The following is a 24,474-nucleotide window of genomic DNA, read 5'->3' on the forward strand; positions in this document are numbered from 1 at the left end:
TTGTATGCTAAGGATTGAAAATCTGTCAGCAAAGACTGAATTGTATATGTTGAATATGCAGACGCCATAGTGGTAAATTTGACCCATTGTACACCTTTTTGATTGCAACATCTACTTTCTTATCCACAACATCCTTTGATGAAGCATTCGCTGAGAGAGAGCCCTGAGAAGAAAGTCCGGCCATAAGAGAGTCCATTTTAACAGATGAAGGAAACTCTTCCGAAAACTGCTTAAAAGGACATTTCTTGTATAAGAAACATAGAAACAAAGGTTTTTCAATGTCGTTCCACTCTTTGTTTTTCAGATTGTACGATGAAAAAAAGACTTTACGTTTTTTTCTTCAGTATTGCACAAAAAGTCTTGCTCCTCGTGAACAACTGTCGGGGGTAAATTTAAATGTCCTCTAACGTGAGATAAAATTTGCTGCATGCTTACCTGCGGAACATATCTGCTCCCTTGTTCCCCAGTTCCTGAGACTCTACGTTCTGTTGCTTTACCTCCCAACTAGGCTGAATGGCAGGGGACTTTTAGGGCTGCAGCCACAGACTTATTTATTATGTCTTGTAAGGTTTCCATTGAAGAAACGGGAAGGGAGGTTCCCTGAGTACCATATTCCAGTTCCCTCTCTGGATGCTTTGTTTTGGCAACACTTTTTAGAGATGGTGCGTTCCCCTCCATTGTTGCACAGTAACACTTCAGCCATCAATCAACTTCATGAACAGAGAAGCTACTTCCTGCTTCTCTATTTCTATAGTAACAAACCCACATCATATACTGTAGCCTTGTGAGACCATGCTGCATAAACAAACACAATGTTGTGAACCTCTATTGAACTTAAAACACTGCTTTTCTCCTTTTGTGCAGAAGAAGAAAAATGTAAATTGCCTTTTTTTCTTTGCTTAAGAAGGTCTGGATGATTAGAGTGACTTCATGACTGGCCAATTTATGACTCTACAAACACTGAAGGCCCAGATGTAGTGCTGCTGCCTGACATGGCTCTTATTTAAATATGGGTTCAGTGTTTAAGTAGATTAAACAAATCACAGACAGTAATCCATTCCTGATTAGAGTTAAAAAAAAAAAGTCTGGAAGTCAGGATGTGCTTTCTGTTTCTGTTTATGCATATGGTGTTTACTGTAAGGGAGTAACCTTAAAGGTCTGGCCTTAGCCAATACCTTTTGTTTTTAGTTAAATTATATGTATAATACGTATGCTCATTTGAGCTTTCAGCTAGCTCTATTCATCCATTGTTATGCTGTAGTCATTCACACTTTGCTTCGTTTCACTACAGCATACAGCATGGGGACTGAGTCACAATACTTCAGCCACTAGTTGACTTCACTTTGAGTGACTACATTGTGTTCTTTTATAAAGAGCATACCCGTACACACGGTAGTTTCCTTCAGTGCCTGTGTTTTTGCTTATACTTTCTAACTGCTTTAGTGTTGCATTTGTGTTTAGAGCCTGATGTGACAGCAGGGCGCTTTTGATGTAACCAACGCACATTCCACCTTATTAGTTCCTGTCTTCTGCCAATGGTGTTGACATTGCTTTTTGGAGGGCCTTTTGTTTATCTGACTACTGCTGTTTCACAGCATTACAGATTGTGTCCATTGAAACTGTTCTTTCTGTATTAGGTTATAGCTTTCTTTCTCTCCTGCTTTCTTTCTGGCCTTCTTTATTTCTTGTCTTTGTCCTCTTTTCTTCCCTTCTTTCCCTTCCATTCCATTTGTTTTCTCTCCTTTCTTGCCTTCTTTTTTGAATTTTTACTTTTGTTCTTGCCTTCTGGCTTTCTTCTTTATTTCCTTATGTCTTGCCTTTTTTCTTTCATTTCTTCAGCCTTGCCTTCTTTCTTGCCTTAGTTTCCTTTCTTGCCTCCTTTGTTTCTTTTGTCTCGTTTTTTTTGCCTTTTCTTGCAGTCATTTCTTTATTTTTTTTCTTTCTCTCTTTCTCTTTCTTTCTTCCTCTTTCTTTCTTTCTTTCTTTCTCTCTCTTTCTTCTATTTTTTCTTTCTCTCTTTCTCCTTTTCTTTCTCTTTCTTTCCCCCTTTCCTTCTTTTTTCTTTCTTCCTTTCCTTCTTTTTTTCTTCCTTTCCTTCTTTTTTCTTTCTTCCTTTCCTTCTTTTTTCTTTCTTCCTTTCTTTTTGTGCCTTCCTTCCTTTCCTGCATTTTTCCCTTCCTACCTTAATTCGCAAAGGCAGGAGGCTAGCAGTCAATGCCAGAACAGTTTTTCTTAACATCTTTGTTACCCAAGACCATTCCTTTTTTACTGAAATTATGTATGTAACATAGTTATTTTCATCCAGCCCTCATCAGTTATCCTGTGGATGTGGTATTCCAATTTACCAAGGGGCAGTGCATCAGCTCACTTCAACCATTGTCCATTCACTATGAGTTACAGCCTGCTGCCCTTTTACATGGAGCACATCCACATGCAAGGTAGTTCTCTTCAATGGCAGGATGGCAGGGAGCACTGTGGTAATGTTTTTATTTTATTTTATTTTTTTACCAAAATATATTTTTGTCTTCAGCCAGTGTTTTATTTTACATTGATAAGGACCACACAAAGCAAGACAAAAATTCCAGAAAGGCTTATGGCCAACACCAGACGTTTTGGGGTTGCCAATGCTTGTTTGTACTATTGTAGAGGAGAATAAAACGTGTCTGTTGGTCGAAGCAAAGCCTCACACATAACGACCGTGACGAGGAAGATCTGATAGGAGGTAATGTTCAGTATGTTGCTTCACTTGCCACATAAATATTTCTTGTTGCTGCATGTCATTGTGGCTTTAAAGTGCTTCCTTCCTCCCGACTCACTGTCTCCCTCACATTATTTTATAATGAGCAGAATTATGCTGTACTCATTCAATTCCAGTGCCGAGTTGGAGGCAGTTTCTCTCTGTTGTAAAATTAAACTGGGTTAAATACCTTTCAGACTAAAAATGGCTTTAACTTGAGATTTCTAATGTGGGCAAATAAGACACTGAAAAGAGCTAAAGCACCTGCCACCTTGCCCCTTCATTATTGTTCTTGTGTGGTGTATGTAATAGGAAAGATGTAGTGATTCTCCTCAATATGTTGGTAATAGCGCACTTGCTCTTGTACCTTTTATCTCTTCTAGTTTCTCTTCTCTTCCTGCTGTGGCTGGTTGTAATGGGGAAAACACAGGAAAGCCAGGAGAGACCCGTTCATTTATTCATTCAACTTATTACTTTTCAGCCTCTGGCAAGAGCATCATAGGTTTCTTCTGTTGCTTTCATGCCTGCGCTGCTTTGTGTCCTCCTGGCTGCTCAGTAATGTTTACCTTTGCAATGGATAGGGCGCTGATGCCTGCTAGTCCTTCTCCCTCCATTTTCCTGACTGGAAACTGCAGGAACGTATGACACTTTCAAAGCAACTGCACAGAAAGGAAACATGAAAACTGGAGTCTTCTATATTCATCATTGATTCAATAATTTGTGTTCTAGAGCTACTCTTCCCCTATTCGTAAGCTTTCCCTAATCATTTAGTGGATAAAATAAGTAGTCCTGACCATCTGATTTAACGAGTAAAAGTAGACTAGATTATATTGTTTGGAATTTGTAATTGCTCGCGCAGCGGTTTACCACTTACTGGGTACTTTGTATTTTATTAGTTTATATGCTAACGTACTAAACAATAAAACATAGCGGGGGGCGTTTGCATTCATTATGAATTTACATGTTGCAGTGAGTTATTGCTGCAATAACTTGGTTCGGCCGTCCACGAGTGTTGAATTGCCTATTAGAAAAAAATAAATAAATATGGCAAAAAGAGATTATACTGTAATGTATTAACATGCTTTTTAAAATCTACTAGAATCAAGTTTCTGCATGTGGTTGCGGTATTTACTAAAATCCTGTGATTTTTTTTTATTATTTACGTGAAGGTGTATCTCTTATATTTCGAGTACTAGACTATCAATGCAACGTTAAGTCGTCAAATATTTTTAACATCTCTAAAGGAAAATTGACACAGAGTTTCCCTACATGTATCTATGGTCAGCTAGACATTTTAATAAGCATTGGCAGTGCCAATAGGTCTGGCACTGTCTGACTGCCTTCTGACTTTTTCAAAATCAAAGTGATAGATGGAATGCTTGGATTCATCTCAGCCACTGGCAATCAGTTAGGGCTGCAAATCAGTCTTGTCCGTGCTCCAACTGGAACGGTCCAGCCTGAACTGCCAGGCCCAGTCCTCCCTGAACTGGAACACAAGCAACGCAGAGCTGGTTTCACCCTTATTAGGGCTTATCAGTTAGGTATAGCTAGGTTCCAGTTGCATATGGTTGGGTCCAAAATGAGTTGGCATGGTTGGCAAAAAACGATTGATTGGGATGGGCCAGAGCGATTGCCAGTGGCTGAGATTATTTCAAGCCATTTTTGTTGTATTGTTAATGCATCTTGCTTTCTTGTTGTAATTTCTGCTGACTTACTTCTCAAATTGTTTGTTTAAAAAGTGGCCAATTACTAATTATCTGGTCCAAAATATGGCAAGCTGTATTGTTATCTTTGATAAAAACAGAGGTAGGTTTAAACCCAGGGTGCCAGATCACTAAACTATTTTGGCTGGTGCTATTTTATGTAGTTGGAGGTAAGTTAAGGCAATGCTTGGTTCAGCACATTTTACCGCCGTATTATGAAAGCAGATTTCTAAATGTGTGGCAAAAATGTTTCTGCATGTTTGTTGTGTGATATTTTTTGATGGAGATGTTTCATGTATATCAACAAATGCTGCTACATTTCAGGCCACAGTAGTACAGGAGTTTAAATTTCCTGTTACAACGTACATTTACAACTGTCTTAAGGCCTGAAAATAGCACTTCTCCAGCTCAACTAACTAAGACACCAGTCAGCCCAAAACAGTGATACAGTGTCTTAACCTAGCACTTGCAATGCTCACCTTAAGTGATCATACCGAAGTTCTCATACCCTGTAATATAGCTTTCATCTTTCTTCTTGGGATTTTTAATAATGTATGTGGAGGCCAGACCCTCAATATAGGTCTGGCTTCTTTTCTGCACACAGCCAGTGTACCTGTAGTCATATGATTAACAGCAAAGTATTATTTTGTATTTTTTTTATTTTCCCCACAAAAAAATTCAAATGCTCCCGGCCGAACTCCACCTTCCAAGGACATCTAATGCACAATTCCCCTGAATTGGCCCGGAAGCCTGCAGGTATCTAGCCCGTGATGTAGGAGCCACTGGTGGAGACGATCTTATAAAGCTGCACAGTTTGTCAACGGTGCCACGGAGACCGGGCCTATGCAGTGTCCGATGAAGATGGCACTGAAGCAGAACCTCATGCAGGGAGTGACAGGGCATTTGACTCCGGCCCTGCGGTCTGACGGTCCTGGAGAGGCAGAGCATGGGGTGTAGTGCTCAAGACACATGGAACCCAGGTTGAAGAAGGTGCTGAGCTGGAGGCCTTTGGAGCGGTGAGGAACAGGAAACAAACTGAGTGACTGTGGAGAGCGCTGTGGCTGAAAAAGACTGAGGCCGCCAACGGACATCCAAGCGGAGGCTCCCGTCACTTGGAAGATCTGGAGCGGAGGTGAGGCGGGGGCTCCCAGTGACCTACTAGGGAGACACTGCTGATTGTGCCTCCCCCGCTCCCCCCCCTGCCCCCCCTTTTGACATTGTCAATCCCGGGGACAGGCATTTCAGGCCTCAACCGGCCCTGCAGCTGCTGATGGGGGATGGCCGGTGTGGTCTGGACGACCGTGAATATTAGACTGTAGAGGCCTCTGCTGCGCCTGGAGTGCTTGTGACTTTGTGGGGAAAGTGCTAGGAAGGAGGATTAATTCCCGGGCTGCTGACCTGATTTCTGTTCAGGTGGCATGGGGCCTAGAAGGGAGCTGCAAACTGGGAGGCACCCAAGGGTGAAGCATCAAGAAGGCCTACATAGGGCCTGGATTGTAGATGGAATGTGGACCCCCCCTGCTCCAACCGAGGCCATTTTTGGAATTGACTGTTCTTGTTGCTGGAGCCTGGGGTGGGCCACCAACTAGAGAAGTTGATGGGGAGTGGTAATTTATTGACTGGGTCAGTGCCAAACAATACATGTGGAGGTGCCATCGGGGGCAATTGGGATCCCGCACAGCTAAGTGAGTAAGCAGCCCCTGGCCTCGGAGACATCTGCCTATGTAGCAGGCGGGGGGGGGGTGGAGGAGACCTACATTTCAGGGCACAAAGAATACATTAGCACTTGAGCAAGTAGACCCGTCTGGGAGACACACATCATATCATTGTGAAGGTGGACTGGTGTAATTTGGGTCTCTTTGGAGACATTAGATACTGGACTACTTACATTATCGGTGTACTGTACTGCTCCACTACTGTACCCATACTCACCTAAACCGCTAATCCTGCAACGTACTGGCAATGGGCAAATATATCAAAAAGAGGGATTTACAGGACCCTTTTCCTCTCAAGAATCTCACTCAGCTGCTGACGTGCTGTAACACTGAGCAGGGGACCCTTACCACATGAACATCATGGAGCAACACTTAACACAGTTTTACAGACTATAGCAGCCTCTCAGAAGGCCCTTGAACTAAAAATCGATACAGTGGCGGTGGACATAGGGCTACTGAGAGACTGTCACAGACTCCTGGCTGAGCGAATAACAACCACAGAGCATTCATTAGCCACTGTTGCCCCAGAAATGACCTACGTAGGGGAAAGGATGACTCTCATGGAAGGCAGGGTCAAGACACTGGCAAGCAGAGTTGAAGATTGAGAAAATAGGACACAGCAAAACAACCTGTGAATCATAGGCCTGCCAGAACAGATCAAGGGCCCAGGGAGGAATGTGGTTGACTTCTTAGAGATATGATTGCAAGATGAGGTGGCCCCGGAAGGCCTGTCCCAGTTCTGTGCCTTTGAGCAAGTGCATAGTGTGCCAATGCACCTGCCTCTGCTGGGGGCGGCTCACAAGCCAGTGGTAGCCGAACTGTTGTATTATCGTGACCGATATCACATCCTATGTCAGGCCCATTAGAAAGGTAATATCTTGGTTGAAAACCAAAAGGTAATGTTTTCCAGGACTTCATTAGGGAGGACCAAAAACAGCATGCCTTCTTCACAGATGTTAAACGGCAGCTTTGATAGCCGAACCTTCAATATGCCATGTTGTTTCCAGCTCGGCTAATAGTTACCAGTGGTGATTCAGTTAATTTCTTTAATTCTCCATCTGAACTTTGAGACTGGATCGATCACCGCCCCAAGACAGAGGGGGTGTCACGACCAATATTTGCAGACCAAACCAGGAATCACGTTTTTGGGCACTGCAGGAGAGTCAAATAGTGGTAGAGGCTCTCACCCATCTTCTGCGGTTGGAGATGACAATTCAAAGGATTCTGACTTGGATACTGACTCCATTTCCTCACTTGGCTGTGGGAGCTTGTTGCCACTAGGTAACCCCGGCATAGCAGGCAAACTAATTTGACAAACCAGGGATGCAATGTTACTCCTGTTGTTGTGTGTCTGTCTTTCTCACGGGTGGGCTCGTTTGACTGCTGATTCACTATTGGGCCAAACAAGAGACCAGTTATTTTCTTAGCCCTTATGGGTGGTGTGAAGTAAATCCGGGAGCCGCTGCAGCTGGTGCAGCCCGCCCCCCGATTGAGATTGAAGGTGTGTGGATGGTATCTGCATGAGTGTTGCATGTTTCCTATATGGTTTGGATGGGGAGCATGTTACTTTTTGTCCTGGGGTTTGTAAGTTGTGGTACTAGTTTAAGGTTGTTGACTTTTAAGTATCGGACTGCCCTTGCCCATCAGGATTGCCCTTGCCCATTCACACTCTGCTTTACTGAAACCACTGAGAGCCCACAAATGCACGGTAGGCCTTGAAACCCTACCCCTGTCAGTGATGCACTATCAAGCTCACATACAACAATGGCGACTGAAACAATGTACAGTTTTGTTAGCTGGAATGTGCAGGGGCTAAATAATACGGGGAAACAGAAGAAGTTCCATACCTATTTAAAGAGAAGAAGAAGGGCTCATATTGCCCTCTTACAGGAAACACATCTTACCCTCACTGAAAGAAAGGCATTGTGCAAGCGATGGCAGGGCCAACTATATGCTACTACATATTCAGCTTTTTCCAGCAGTGTTCTACAGTGGATCCACCAAGGGTGATCTTTCAGAAAATGAGCTAACTAATTGACCCTGTTGGGAGATACATGGTGGTATCGGGTAGCATGGCGGGCAGGGATCTGACCATAGTGCGGATTTATGCTCCTAACTGACTAGGGAAGGTTCCTAGATGGCCTGTCCTGACATTTAGCAGCATACATGACGCAGCCCATTATATTGGGAGGTGATTTTAACTGTGTGGCAGAACAGCGCCTGACAGGTTCCACCCGCCACTACCAAATTCACTGTTGTGTGGGATAGCCAGAACATTTTTACCATGGAAGGATAGATGGGAACTGGTAGACTCCTGGAGACAAACACATATCCAGGGACCCAAGACTAATAGTTCTTTTCAGGGAGGCATGACTTGCATGTACGTCTGGACACCTTTGTGTGCTCACCCGGAGTACGGGGGCAGTCAGGAATGTGGAATTATTTCTTAGATAATGTGGCCACGACCAAGATCCCCCTTGATTGAGTCAGTTGGGTTCAAGGTATTTATTAGAGGGTGCTGCATAGCGGAGTTTGTGGGCGTGTGACACACACACTACTAAGGGAGGTGGAAATACACAACAAAGCACTGTGGGACTTGGAGATTGCAAAGCCCAGAAATCTGGGGTTGAAACAACAACTATTGGAGGCTAGAGAACAAGTAGTGGTCCATATTGATAAATTGCGCTGCTTTAATTATCAGGAATACTTGACACAAGCCCATGCAGAACATGTCAAAGGTTTCCTGTTGCCTTGGCTTAAAAATCCTACAGCTAGAAACTATTTAATATTGGAGGTGGACTCAGAGTTGGGGGAGTGTCTGTACATGCAGGAGGGCATCATTGGTAGCAGTTATATGCTCCCCCGCCAGAGTTGCCTTTCCGGGCTGTGCAGTACTTCATGGACCCGATGGATCTCCCATACGTAGCCCAAACAGAAGCGGAGGCACTTGGAGGAGAAATCACACATCCAGAAGTGCGGACAGCGATTAAACACATGGCACAGGGCAGACACTGGGGACGGACGGGCTACCAGTAGGATTTTACGCCACCTTCATTGAAAAACAGGCATCACAACTGGTTGCACTCTATACAGCATCCCAAGAAGTGGGAAGACTGCCCACCTCAATAGGTGAGGCTCTGGGGATCTTGCTGTTGAAACCGGGTCGTATGAACTGTCAAAAGTCCCATTTATTCCCACTGAACAGGACTGTGCCTCAGCCTCTGGACCTCCATGGACTTACCTGGGAAGGGAACTACCTCAAGTATCTTGGAGTCCACATCTATCCTGATTCCAATGATCTCTCAGAAGGGAATGTTAGGGCAGCGGTTCAGAATTTCCGTGCCAGTGTTGAGTTCTGGAAAACCCTACCACTGTTGGTTGCTGGTCGCATAGTAGTGGCAAAGATGGTGGCACTCCATATCATTCCCCGTCGAATCTTCAGAGAACTGGACTCCTTACTGACGGACATCATATGGGGAAGAGGCAGGTGCAGAGTGGCACTGACTAAACTTCAGCATTTCACTGCAGAAGGAGGACTTGCGGTCTCGGATTTTGAGGCTTATTACTTAGCGGCGCAGCTCCAGTGGTTTACCCAGTAGCTGTACACTTGGGGGCAACCAGGGGAGCGTTCAATGGGGACATGTCCTAGTCACTCGGTACTCCATCAGGTCCTCCTGAAAACCAGGTGCCCTCTTTAAGGAGGCTCTAAAGGTTGCAGGTTTTTCGGTACTGTTGGCGTCGTGCACGCCAACGCATGTATGTGAGTGCACCATATTCACCGGATATTCCACTATGGGCACTAGAGCAAGTGTCTAAAGGTGGAGGATTGAGGAGGGTGGATGAATGACGTACCTATAGAGTGATAAGAGTAGGGGATATTTATAGAGATGGGGAACGTTTAACATTTGAGGACCTTTCTACTGCGTTTGTTATTCAAAGATGTCAATCTTAATGCCACCGGACAGTGATAGCCACAGTGCAAATCCACTGGGGTGAAGGCTCAGCAGAACCGCCATGACATAAGGGATGCCAAGTTCTGTGCACAAAACCAGGTAGACTCAAAGCAGTAACATGTATGTACCAGGCATTACGACACGCTATCACTACTCCATTGACAGGACTGCATGAAAAATGGGAGGCAGACTTCTCTGGTGGGGTTACAGACGAGGAATGGGCCAAGATACTTGCATGCACCAACACTGTCTCTAGGAAAGCCAGATTTGTTTGTTTGTATTTATTTCATATTATTACCTTACACCTGGTAAAATCAGTCGATTCTTTCGCTGCCAGTGAGGTCTGCCCCCAATGCGGAACCCAGGAAGCAGAAATGTTGCATATGGTGTGGTCTTGCCCGGTCTTGATGAACTACTGGAGAGAGGTTGTGATTGACATCAATGAGGTGACCCAGAGAACAATTCTGTGTGCACCCCTGACATGCTAACTGGGATCTAAGAAAAGGCTGTGGTACAGCAGATGGCGCTAGGGCATAGAACCACTTGGTAGACTGCCATAGGGAGCCTATACCAGATGACCCTGTGAGTCACCAGCAGTGCGAGTGGATTCGTCAGAGGAAAGAGAATAGACCTATTCTCTCGCTTAGCACAATGGGAACAGTATGATTGCAGGATTACTACTCTAGGTGCCGAAGCTCAACTTGCATCTTTGACACGATAAATGACGAAGCAGGGGTGCGGGTGAGTGGGTAGGGTACTGGGGTAGGGAAGGTTAATGTTTGAATCGGACTGGACTGGTATGTATCCTACGCATAGCACAATACCTGTGTGTATTGAATGATACCTTCTTTACAATGGAAACTACTGCAATCTCGGCCATCTACGACAATACTGTATGCTTTTGCTTCCATCGATTTTGTGTTGGTGTTATGTAAAATGATAATAAAAATCTATTCACATAAAAACAAGGGTTCAAATATTTCTGCTCGTTTTGTGATATATTTCATTTAATGAACGGGTGAGGATAATCAATTGTTTTACAGTGACCAGGAAGAAAAGACCTTTATATTATGACATATGTTTTAGAGTTTATTTTGTATTGATTAGAGTAAACGTATCTTTCTCAATACGAGCGTGCTGTCCTCTCCAGTTATACGTATAAGACTCAAGGTGTCCAGTTAGCATTGCGCAGCTTTCGTCCAGTTTGACATGCTTTCTTTAACCAAGAAGTTTGGCTTTATAGAGAATCCAAAATGAGCTTTAAATGACCTCTCATCACGATTTATTAGGTCAAGTTTGTGATCAATCCTTGGCTTATCATTATTCAGACCATAGCTTGTAATACAAGTTTGCTTTCTGTACATGGCTGACAATTTCAACCCCTCTTCCTCGTCCTCCTCCCTCTCAGAAGTACATCTGCTAATATTATCTTGAAAGTAATGTATCGCACACCTTGATTAAATACACAGCAGCCCACTCTTACTATGCCCCTGCTGTACTTTGTGAGCCTGAAATACAGCATAAGTATTGCAATAGTATGCTAACTCAGATTTCTTACGTTTGTTAAGTAGAAATATGACAGCATTTGGATGCAAGCAGAAGACATTTGGCATTGAAGCTGTGGGCAAGTAGCAAACTGTTCATAGCTAAAAAGTGACAGCTTTATTTTTGAATTCTTATACCTCATGAATTTTACCTCAAGAAGGCCTGCTGCTTGTGACAAATTATCAAGCTGTGCCAGGGATTCCTCACAGAAATAAACTTACCTTTGTGGGTTAGCCTGTGTAGAGCTCAGTCACAATACTTACCAAAACATGTGTTCTCTTAGTCTCCCTCTCCCATAGCCTATCTGTTAGAGTCCCTGTACCTATGCACTGTGTGACCAATCCTGTCTGGTAAGGCAGGATAACCAAAGGACCCAGTGAAAATGTACAGAGACCATAATGACCACATGTGGAACAAGGTATATTTAGTGATCCAAATCTCTCGAGCAGATCTGTGTATCGTTGTATCACCCTCTGATCCTGGCCGACACAAAGGGGATCTCTGGTTACAGCCCTGACTGCCACAGAGGCCTGATTAAACCTAGGGAATAAGATTCCTTTTGTTATGTTTCACATTTTTTTCCGCACAGCTTGAAATCTTGCTAAAGAGCAGTTTGGTGGCCATCTTTATATGGAAAAATACCCTCTTACATTAAAGCAGTAAAACTTACAAAGACACTACAAATAAGTGTAAGTGGGCCACTTTCACTAGTATGCAGGTATTTGAATGCACAAAATTGAAATATTATTTTGTCTGATCCATAACAGCCGTTTACATGTGCGAAGGTGAAAACCTGCCTGGTAGCCACTACCGTGACTGCACTTGAGATACTTCTCACTGGAACACTTTTAACATTTGGAACTTTCTATTATTTCATCGCACCTGTAGCACCTTCCAACTAAACAGTCTTCTACCAGCCATCGAAGGCTGAAATTCGAATTCCTCTCATCCATGAAGCCCTCAGCAGTTCCATTATAGCAAGAATTAAACAAGATACAACAGGACTTCAATTTTGTTGATTTGCCAAAGAAGCGCCGAACTCCAGAGGCCAAGTTCTCACACATGGAAAAAAGAATAGTAAACTTCGAACAGAAACTAACGCTCCTTAGGATTTATATACCCAGAACTTGTTTTAAAAGAAGATCCAATTATTGATTTTAAAAAAGGCAGCAAAAACTTTGAAAACAAATGACGTAGGAACAATCTATGACTGTGGTACTCTGAAGAGGACTGAAATGGAATACCTTCTAGTACTTTGAGAAATTACTCATGAAATCAGTCAGATTAACTCAGGCTCAATCAGGCTAGTCCCAATTATTTTACTATTCACTCAAAGTATCACCCGTCTCATGAAACATCTCATGCAAAACCCGGGAGCCTCATGTAATTCCTGAATTACATACAAGTAGTGGAAATCCTCTATGTCATGGCAGGGTACAAACGTAATACTTCCCAAGATTTTACGTTAAGACACAGCGGAACAAAAACAAACGGAATTCCTGATTCGAGGAAAAACTGAGTAACCTTGCTATTGCATATGACCTCATTCACACCTACTGGTTCAAAATCACTCACATATCTAACCTACAATCCTCAATGGCCCTGAAAGTGAAACTACAACCTAGACATGATTTCTACAATAGAAATGTAAATCTGACATCAAAATGTAAAATCGGCTCCTTGTGCTATTCTTAATAAACCTTTCTCTGAAATAAAAATAATAATCATAACAGCATTTTCTTTTGGGAAATAAAGTGATCATATCCATCATTTAATTACAAGGTATAAAATCTCCTGGTAAAGTTAACTTCCCGAGATATCCTAATGTGTTTCAAATTAAACAATTGACAGCAAGACGTGCTATTCATTTTACACAAACTGAACCAAGAGCAAAAAGTGACCCGTTGAAAACACCTGTGGATCTCTTTCCTTGACGAGTGGAGTATAAAACTTATTAGAGGTATTGTTTATAGGCTCCATATAGTTGACGCTTTAAAGTGACTTTTTAGAATATTCATTTTTATTACACTTTTAACTTGTGAGTACTCTCCAAGATTTAATTATGGTCAATGAAACATTTTAATGGTAACCTAAAACAATGTGAGTTTACCAAAGGTTTTAACTTATGCTGACAGGCTCGTCTTCTTTTTGCCTAGGTTGTATTACATTTTGGATTTGCTCTTAGCCATATTTAAATAGCATTTAAACTTTTCTTTCTCTCCTTTCTAAATATAACCATAAAAGTATATGTATTTCGGTAATAAAACCTGTTTTGGGAGTCATTTAATGCCTACAGTTGCTGCCCAATTTTCTTTCCTGTATGTCAAGTTGGAGAAGCATATGATTGGACCAGAACAGGCCTACTTCATGACTTCAAGGATGGATGGGGGTATTACACCTCTTTTCATTATCTATTTGAGATGGTGAACCCTAAGGTGTGTGTGGGAAAGGGGCACAAAGCTTATCACTGATGAGGTTTTGTATGTTATCAAAAGCAAAATCTGCCGCTGAGGCTCTCTCATACATCATTACCATCAAGAGCTCTCCCATTACCTAAATTCTATTGTTCATTTCTGAAAAGTGACCAAATCAATTTAAATGTAATCTGCAACTGAACTATTAGGCAAAGTTTACCTATAATTTCTCTTTGTGATGCAGAGATAAAAAGATGACAAACTCAGATCTTATAGTAGGTACAAAGGGCCTTCATGAACATCACAACTCTGTACACAACCATTCGATAGAGCTGTCAGATTTTCCATCTAACTTACATCTAACTTACATCAGGAGTCCAACAAATAGCTGCTAGTCTAAACAAGATTTGAAGTATCACAAAAATCGCTTTAATAATTCGAGTGAAGTAGAAATTAGGTGCCACCTATTACCACTCCACTTGCAGAAAGCATTGGCAAGGCTAGTACATCTTGCCTATGTGAGATTTAGTGGCTTTGGTGGCGTGTAGTGCTGTGGAGTGGATTTGTGTGTCATGGAGTAGCATTGTGAGGCTTGAAGTGGAAATGTGTGGCATTGTTTGGAGTGGAGTTGAGTAGAATTGTTTGCCGAGTGGTAGAATTGTGTGGCATTTTGTGCTATTGTGTGGAGTGGAATTGTGTGGCATGGAGCAGAATGAAATTGGGTGGTGTTCCGTGAAGTAGAATTGTGTGGAGTGGCACTGTGTGGCATTGTATTGCATGGAGGTATAGTGTGTTGAATTGTGTGGCATTGTGTGGAGGGCAGTTGAATTGTAGATCATTGTGTGGCATTCGAATAAATCCATGTTGCCCTCTCTCTCCTCCATCTAAGTTGTTCTACTAAAGTTAAATTTCAGCAGCCTGATTAGCTTCATAAACTGCAGTACATGCTTCATTCTCTGTGATGAATTTTGCACAGGCTGTGGTGCATGCCCGTGTGCTTGCAGCAGTACGAAGTGCAAGGCACAGACAGAGAAACAAGCCGGTCAGATTGTAACAAAACCAGTAATGTGGCTGGAGTCATGCAAGCGCAGTAAACGATTATCTTGAACCAAAAGAGATATTAAGTTAAAACCTACATGGTAAGCAGGTTTTGTTTGGAGGCCGCCCATATGTTTTCAGGAACAAACTTACCATTTAGCTGCAGTTTAGTTTAAGGGACTAATGCAGTGCTTGCAGCAAAAGGTTTATGTTGGACCAACATTGTCTTCTATTATTCGCAGCGTTAGTTTCCGACAGCAATGCTGTGTTCCTAAAGCATGTGGGGGGTGGAGACTGTTAATGGGGTTGGAGGAGGGCGGTAACAGTAAAACCGAGAAATGCGGGATGGAGGGAAACGAATTGGAATGGGTGGGGTGTGAGGATGAATGTGAAAGGGATGTTGGGTAGAGGGTGTGGTGTTATGGCCAACTCTGCTGACCTAGGAACTGGGGAACCATAATGAGTCTCTGCATTCTCTCAGCATCCTTATGATATTGGGCAAATCACTGTGCCTAAAAAACAAAGTGTTCTTGTGAAATGTAACTAGTGCTCACGTAAAGCGATGCAATAACTTTTGACTCAATTTTACGCTATATAAAATTGTAAAAAAAAGCAACATTGGGAAGGGTGGGGAGACGCTGAAGAAACACAGAGGGCTCGAGTGGAGAGAAGCACACAGGTGAGCACAACAAGTGCCAGGCAACAGAGAGCAACAAAGGAGAGACTTACGTGAAGGAGGTGATAACCACAAATTAAGTGCCTCAATCCCAGCACAAGCAGCAGTGGAAGGACACTAATTAAGGGCAACAGGATGTAATTGTGAAGGTACACCTACTTAAAAGCACCCAAGCAAAACAAATGCCACAAAAGTCTAAATAAGAAATGTTGTGTCCTAATCATAATAGAGAACCTCAAACCAGGGGACTACTGACAAAGTGCAGGGTCCATGTTCACAGTCTAGTGGTCATAAGTGGCTGACCAGGACAGCAGTGTCAGACCAGATTTATCAGCAGTTTTGTCTGGACTGCGTGGAAAATGAGAACTGCTTCCACATAGCCTGTCTCAGATTTGAAGAAACAATGTCCCGTCGGTTCATCGGCTTCACAAGATGAGAATAAGTTCCACATATGTCTGGAGGAATGTACAACGATGAATCCCAGTTATGAAAGGAATTTAATAATGATTACGCTTTAAGGACGTCACTGGAAAAGCGGTGGAAAGAGGAGGAGTTCTGCTTTAAATGTGAGGCAAATTGTACGGTGTATCAAAATGTATAATTTGCATTACTGTGAAAGCAGATATGTTATGCAGTACAATAGTTGATAATTGGCAAAATAGGAGTTGCACTTTTCATTTTATTTTTGTAGTGGAAACATTTAATATAGCGAGGGCTGTCTAATTAATTCATCCTTTGTGTCTTTGGGTAGAGGTAAGTGGGCGCAGTGGAGAAGGTTAGGGTATCGAAAAAGTGCTCAGGACTCGTATAGTAGGGCCCATAATTCTTTATCTCCATCCCATAGTGCAGTGTTATCATAACAGGCATTTTCAAAGTCAATTGGTCTCTCCTTTGGGAGCTATTGGTTTGTTAAACGGGTTGCAGCTATGCTGCACAGCTTCCTCGATTCTGTGCAGTATGGTTAAAGAATGATTAAAAAAAGCCTTTGACCTGGCAGCCCATCTTATTTTGTAGGTGGGTGTCTTCAAAATAACACTGGAATATTTTTGTATTCTTTAGTTACCGATCTGAGAGGAGGCAGTTGGTGGGGAAGCAACACAGAGGGTGGGGGTAGAGTGGAGAAGCAACAGACAAGAGGCCAAGATAAGAGTGGGAAGGGGAGAAGCACATTTGCACAAAACCACTGCACAAGGGTGAGCGCAAAGTGGAAGCAGTTGGGAGAAGCACACATATGACCGAGAGCAACATGGATGCAAGCAGAGATAAGTACTCCAGGGATACGGTTGGTGGGGGGGAAATGCGGTCTTGTGGAGTACTTAGCTGAAACGAAACAAGTCGTGCTTGAAAACCAAGCCTTAGAAGCGTTGAAGTCAGCCAATCAGAAGTAATAGTAAAGAGGCAATGCTCCATGGGAGGATCAACCTCAAGATTGAGAGGCTGGGATATGCATAAGAAGAAAACAAATGAGAGGTGACAGGTAAGTCAACCAGTTGTAAGCAGAAGGCGGGCTCCAAGCCCTTGTGTGTTCTTGGTAATCCTACAATATGTCTCTCAACTGATTGAGCATGTGCTGTCTAGTAAGTGAGACCTAAAAATGTGTCTAATGATTCTTCTGACACTGCTTGTGCCATATATTGATGCTCTTCTTTGGTACACTGTAGTGCTGCATATATTTATGGATCAGGTTTGATATCTGAATTGTTGTGCAAGTCAAACATACCGGACATGGGCAAGAAAATCGTTTCTCATACATTTTCTGCGTTGCATGAATGAAAGCAGCACATAGAAACTAGGGATACTTTCATGTGAAGAGTGTAGGAGTTAAAAGAAAATATATGCAGCATTTGTCATGTAAGATGTCTTGATACAGTGCATTCCAGCGCCGAGTTTTGCTTGTGAGAATTTGAGAAAAAGTTGAAAATGTTTGATGCTACTATTCTAGAAACGATTTTTTGCAGTGTCTTAATAAAAAATATTTATCCTTCATGTCACATCTGCTTTTTCGTACTCTATTTTCTGAACAGGAGCTTGAAATTAAAAAGATGGCTAAAACCGGTAACAAAGATGCCTGCAAGGTTTTAGCAAAGCAGCTTGTTCAGCTACGAAAACAGAAGACAAGGACCTATGCCGTCAGTTCCAAGGTCACATCTATGTCAACACAAACCAAAGTAATGGGTTCCCAAGTGAAGATGGCCGGGGCAATGTCGACCACTTCAAAGGTATTGTAATACTTTAAAGTCCCTGGCCCTTAATTATCTGTTGTTCTTTGCTTCCTAATCTCTGTTAGGCGTGGAGTACTCACTGTTCTCAACGGCTACCTCTTATTGTTGTCTGCGGATTTCTCCAGAGTTATTCTTTGATTTGAATTTCAACCTTAGTGTCCTGTCTAGAGCAGTCATTCAGTAGCGTGCCTGCTTCAAAGCATCAACTTTGATACCACCCTCTCTTTCTAATCCAGTCTCCTTTTCATTCTCCTACTTCAATTTTAAGTGTGTTTTGGAAACTGCCCCTGCATTTTATTCTCTAGAGAATCCAATGTTTACAATAATTTCTTGTAGTCTCTTCGAAACCCTGGTACAATGCTATACATAGTTATTTTAAAACAGATGGGTTAAGGGAAATAATTGCAGCCTGTGTTCCTTGCTGTTTGAGCATGCTCTACACCCAGCGTAGTACAGAAGTATATATGAGTAGAACACCTAGGATATTCTATTAGTCAGATTTTCTACATCACACGTTCGGAGGCAATCCTATGTCTGCACATGACTCTTTTCAGAATTTCAACTACTTTTACAAGCATAAGGAAACAGGAACTGCTTCACCTTCTCACTGGCCTTTTTGCTCTACACACACACTTTCCCCACATCTAACTGTAACCTTCTACAGCTTTCACACAAGTGCTGTCTGGGTAACTGATTAGCAGAAATCACTGTTTAGGTTTATACTTTAGTTTATCCAGTGCTAAATCACCCCTCTTCAAACCCTGCACACCCTCTGGCTTCAAATAGATCCTTAGAGATACGTTGCATTTAGAATACATTTGCATCTTGCACCCCAAATATGTCACACAAAACTTGATAGTCTGTTTCTAGCAAATAGTGAAGAATCTGCAAGAAGTGTTCCACGAACTTCTGAAATCATGTGGATGCTCCCACTACCAAGGATAGACTAGTGAACGTTTCTGAGATAAATCATGCCTGTATAGGAATTGCTCCTTCCTCTGTTGAAAGGCACCTCTCTCTCATGGATGTAACACTATTCTTCAAAACCTTGTGAAAAAATCGCCTTGCTTCCTAGAGCTACTACCTTCTAATCTATGACCATATAGTCAACAAGGCTGTTATAAGCTGCATGGAAGCTTCACCCATCAGTTGCCTTCATACTGACAACCCTTTTGTCAACTACTGTTCATGCAGTCCTGGGGGACTACATCTGTCTGTTAATGAAGCACTTGTAAAAGCCCTTGCTTTCTCCAAAGCATTAAACCTGGCGGAAACATTCTCATTTACAGATGAGAGTCTTCAGGGTATGGGGATACCGTATGCTTGGTAGTTCCATTAGTATTATTACTGCTAAAATTAAAATAAATGTGATTTCAGAAACTCAGAAAATATCAGCTCGGTGTGTCAAACTCCCAGCAAAAAGATTCTGGTCATAGTCTTTTTGAGCGGTATTTCAACCAGGTTAAAAAATATCTCAGCACAGCCCTGCATCTTCAGTAGCAAATTATAGTTTTTTTGTTACATTCACTTGGGAGTGGAATAAGACACTTTTGCCATGCTCAAGTTCCTGCAATCAAGAAAGGCAGATGCACGAGATGTGACGAGACCGGATTGTTATCTTAGGGTCAGATGTACTTAACTTTTTTTCTGTGCGCAAATGGCCCGATTCACAGAATCTAGTGTGAAGGACGTCCCTCCCTAATAGTCGCAGTGGGATGTAAGAATGTTGGTGGTAACCTATTCGCAAACGGGAAGGGGTCCCCTTCCCCTTTGCAAATGGAGGTGCAAACATTTTTAAGAGCAGGCAATGGTCCAGCGAACAACTGCCTGCTCTTAAAAAATGCAAAGAAAGCTTTTCAGTTTTCTTTTTGTAATGTTTCCCGTTTTCCTTCAAGGAAACCGGGCTGCATTACAAAAAAAAAAAAAAATGCTTTATTTAGAAATCATTCACAGACCTGGTGATCTGCTGACCTAGGCAGGCCAACCTCCCTGTGATGGTAGCCATTCACAGTGGGTCAAATATTCACGAGGCAGATCAATTTGCAACCCACTGAAAATCGCTAAGTGTTAACCTATGTGTTGTACATCGCATTTGACGATTTCCTCTTAGCAAATCGCTAAAATTCACTATTCGGAAATCGCAAACCCGCAGTTCCGTACATCGTGACCACAGTTTTTTAGAGTTCATTAGTTGGAATGGAAATGATCCAGTAATGATTTTAGGTAAGTGAAGGAAATACATTTTTGCTCAGAGACGATCATCAAACGTAATTTCTAATTAATCAAGCATTATAATTATACTTATTAAGGAGCCTTCTTGTGTTAACAACACACAAAAGAGTTCATTGCTCAGAATTTTTTTTTTCTTCACAGGAAACAGTTTTCTGTGGTCTGTTCAGCAGCATCAGAGGTATCCTTGCTGCCTGGCTCAGGAAATAACAGATATCCTGAGGCTTAGCTGTTTGACCAAAAAAAAAAAACAGTGTGGCAAACCAACAGAGTTTGTTTCTTGGCTTCTAAGTTTACACACCTTAAAAGTGGCTCATCAGAGCAAAAAAGCAAATTTGCAATTCGCTTCAGTAATGGGAACTTGGAATAATTAATGCTTAATGCACGTTGTGAATTATTCCTTGGTGAGGTTTTCACTACCAAATTGAATTAAGTGTGCACAATTTGAGTTTTGGATAGCAGGACTGGGGCTTCCTTGCTGACTCATTCAAGTGTGGTAAAGATTACCTTATGCATATGCATCTTGCCATGTTAGACACACCAATATAAAATTGATAAGTCATCTCTTCTGCTCCACATTTCTGATGACTTTAGTTTTGCCTCTTTTCATGTTTTTAAACACTACAGACATTTGGAAGAGCAGAAACCTGAGCCTTTCTCAAATACACACTGTCCTTTTTATCTCTGAATTTCATCCCTTTCCAGAGAATTTAGACCTTTCCTGGGTCTTTCCTGATCTAACCTATACATGATGTTTGGGAAAAGAAGAATTCTTCCAAGGCTCAAATAAGGAGCACTTTACTGTGGTTCTTCTTGTAGAATTAGAACATAAGTAGCTAACTTAGTAAATATTTTAAATTAGCGAACACATCTGTTAAACTTAATTCTATGGTTTTGTTCATAATTATTCTCCCACGTCCGAGTAGTAAAACCGTAATGTCATATCAAGCATTAACTGTTTAATCCTATGGCCTTTTCTGATTTGAGATTCTTTAATGAAAGACAAGTTCTGATGGATACAACTACCTCTGGATTCCTCACCTAATGAATACTCCCATGGCGCCAGCATTCGACGGAAATCTTCTTCCTAGTCTCTGCACGTCGACGAGGACGTCACTCTAGCCTACGCAACGCCGTCTGACGTCATACAGGCAATAAGAGGTCCTCGCCGACGTCCGTTCCCTTTTTTCCGTGCATTCGAAACGGTTATCTTCGAGGGAGCTACTGTTGCTTATCCAAGTTACAGTGTGTTTTTCTGCTGCGTGATTTTTATCTGAGAGTTACTATGTCTCAGAGGAAGTCTGGTTTCAAGCCCTGTCGGGAGTGTGGGGGCAAGATGTCCGTTACGGACCCGCACTCGGACTGTTTATGGTGCTTAAGCTCCGACCACGACGTCGCAACATGTGATTCATGCCAACACATGAATCCCAAGGCCCTAAAAGAGCGAGAGGCTAAACTCTTCATGGCGAAGTCGAAGAGGAAGGAGATGAAGCATCATAGGAAGTCCTCCTCGCCGAAGACTCATCGGCGCCATCGAGATTCCCGGCGCCGTAGGGATTCACGGCGCCGTAGGGATTCACGGCGCCATTCCAGCCAGAGGTCTCGATCGAGGTCGCCTTCGGCTCGGCGTCGTAAGACTTGGGAGGTCAGTCCCACAGTCACTCCACATCCATCGACGCCGTTGCCTTCTCCAGCTTCGCCGACTTCGCCTGGGCAGACATCTTCAGTGATTGAAGTGCCGCAGCCTCAGGTGTTCCCTCCGGCGTCGCAGACATCGAGGCTGGCGTCGGGGTCGCCTTCGATCCAGGCACCCCACTATCTGGCTTTTCCTGCCCCTAGAGCCGATAATACCGCATTTTTGAATGCGATGTATACCATCTTTCAGCAGATGGCTCCAGGAGGTGCTCCAACTGGTCCTTCGGGGCCGTTGGCTTTCACCTTGGGTGCTCCGGCGCCGCTACGGCCAGCACCCTTCATGCCCTTTCTCCCCTTAGAGAATGTGGGCTCGGCTCCGGTGTCGACTCCGGTGGCCCCAGAGGTTTCGGCCCTGGAGGTTTCCATCCAGTCGACTTCGGGGTTTCGACCAGTGACTCCGACAGGACCATCGGAGGCTCCGAGACGCGGCTCTCTGCATCCGGCTCCTACCTCGGCGTCGAAGCTGCCTGTGGCGCCGGACATGGCGTCGGATGGATCCGGCGATCGGCGTCGTTCCTCGAATTCGGCGGATGCCATGTCGACGCCGCGTATTGAAGAGAGGCTACATTCTAGGAGGCGTGCTCTCCGTCTCTTAGAGGAGCAGGAATACCAACGGGTCTTGGAGGAAGGAGAGATAGAGGATTCTGGCGAGGGTCTTCATGGACTGGATACAGCTAGTGGGCTGGATACTTCCCCTGAGTGGGACTTGTCATCTCCAGGGGAGTATACTGAGGAGGCAGCCACTTTTCACGCTGTGGTAAGAAAGGCAGCTAACTTTCTTGAATTGCCTTTGCCAGTAGCGGAGGCGAAGCAGAATTTGTTGACTGAGATCCTGCATCCGGCCTCTACTGCAGCGGAGCCTCTTTTACCATTCAATGAGGCTATGCTTGATCCGGTGTTGGAGGTGTGGAAGAAGCCGGTATCTTCCTCGGCTGTTCATAGGGCTGTGGCCAGGAGGTATCGGGCTGCACCATCTGACCCTGGCTTTCTGTCCAGACACCCTACGCCGGAGAGCTTGGTGGTCCAGGCCTCCTGTTCTTCTAGATCTGCGCCTGGATCTTTTCCGACGGTGCCGGGGGATAGAGACTCCAAGAAGTTGGACTCACAGTCCAAGAAAATATTCTCATCCTGCAGCATGGCGTTGAAGTCCACCAACGCGTCATGTATCTTGGGGAGGTACATCTATGCTCTTATGGACGAAATAACATCTTCACATACGGAGCTTCCCCAAGGGCTTTTGAATATCGTCTCCGATGCCCAGGCTGCTGCAACCCAGGTTATCCAATCTGGGTTGGATACGACTGACTCAGTGGCTAGGGCAATGGGCACGGCTGTGGTTGCGAGGAGACAGGCTTGGCTTCGCAACTCAGGGTTCTCTGCGGACGTGCAGTCGACCCTGTTGGACCTCCCGTTTGATGGGGACAAACTGTTTGGGGCCAAGGCAGATTCGGCCCTGGAGAGGTTCAAAGAAAGCAGGGCCACAGCCAAATCATTAGGACTACAAGCCCCTTCTTCTACCTCCTCCAGATTTTTTAGGAGGTTTCGTGGATTTGGACGTGGCTCTTCCTCCTCTTCCTTTCGGGGGAAATTCCAGCAACCCGCCTCTTCTCACCCCTATAGATCATTTAGAGGGAGAGGTAGGGCCCGCACCAGAGGAGCCTCTCAGCAGCACTCTGCCTCTTCCTCGCCTTCTGGAGGGGTGCAGCAGGGAAAGCAGCCTTAGGCTTCCACCATTTCCCACTCACTCCTCTCCTGTAGGGGGAAGATTACGGCATTTTCTCCACAAGTGGGAGACTATTACAACAGACACTTGGGTTATCAGTATTGTGGAGAAAGGCTACACCCTTCCCTTTCGGGAGTTTCCGCCCCCCCTCCCGCCCGCCCATCTTATTGTTCAGAACAGCACCTCCTGTTGCTAGAACAGGAGGTTCAAGTCCTCCTTTCAAAGGGCGCGGTGGAGTTGGTTCCAGAGCAGGAAAGGGGTCGAGGTTGTTACTCAAGGTACTTCCTGATTCCCAAGAAAGATGGTCGGTTGAGACCGATCCTGGATCTGAGGATCTTGAATTGGTTCCTCAATCAGGAAAAGTTCAAGATGCTGACCCTAGCACAGGTGCTTTTGGCGTTGAACAAAGAAGATTGGATGGTGTCTGTCGACTTGCAGGATGCTTATTTTCATATCCCGATACTCAAGTCGCACAGGAAGTATCTTCGGTTTGTGGTAGGGTCGCAGCACTATCAGTTTGCGGTCCTCCCGTTTGGTCTTACTTCAGCACCTCAAGTCTTCACGAAGGTGATGTCAGTGGTTGCGGCAGAGCTCAGAAGGAAGGGGATAGCAGTATTCCCTTACTTGGACGACTGGTTGATCAAAGCCAAGTCCCCGGAGCTTGTGTCGCATCATCTGCAGTCAACAACCCAGTTGTTGTTCGACCTGGGCTTTTCGGTGAACGTGCCCAAATCTCACCTGTAGCCCTCTCAGCGCCTCCTGTTCATAGGGGCAGTACTGGATACAACATTGAATCGAGCCTTTCCTCCGCCTCAGCGGGTTCA

The 24,474-nt window shown here is 43.8% G+C and overlaps 1 protein-coding gene across 1 annotated transcript in view; it reads left to right on the top strand.

The window, feature by feature from the left end:
* The window catches only part of CHMP2B (charged multivesicular body protein 2B), a 77,115-nt gene that overhangs the window by 28,455 nt on the left and 24,186 nt on the right, over positions 1-24,474 (top strand). Inside the window, exon 3 of the mRNA XM_069204148.1 lies at positions 17,806-18,000. Within this exon, the coding sequence (XP_069060249.1) occupies positions 17,806-18,000 (195 nt within the window). The remainder of the gene's footprint in view (positions 1-17,805; positions 18,001-24,474) is intronic.

Source organism: Pleurodeles waltl, chromosome 8 (assembly GCF_031143425.1).
Source record: "Pleurodeles waltl isolate 20211129_DDA chromosome 8, aPleWal1.hap1.20221129, whole genome shotgun sequence".
NCBI classification, from domain to species: domain Eukaryota; kingdom Metazoa; phylum Chordata; class Amphibia; order Caudata; family Salamandridae; genus Pleurodeles; species Pleurodeles waltl.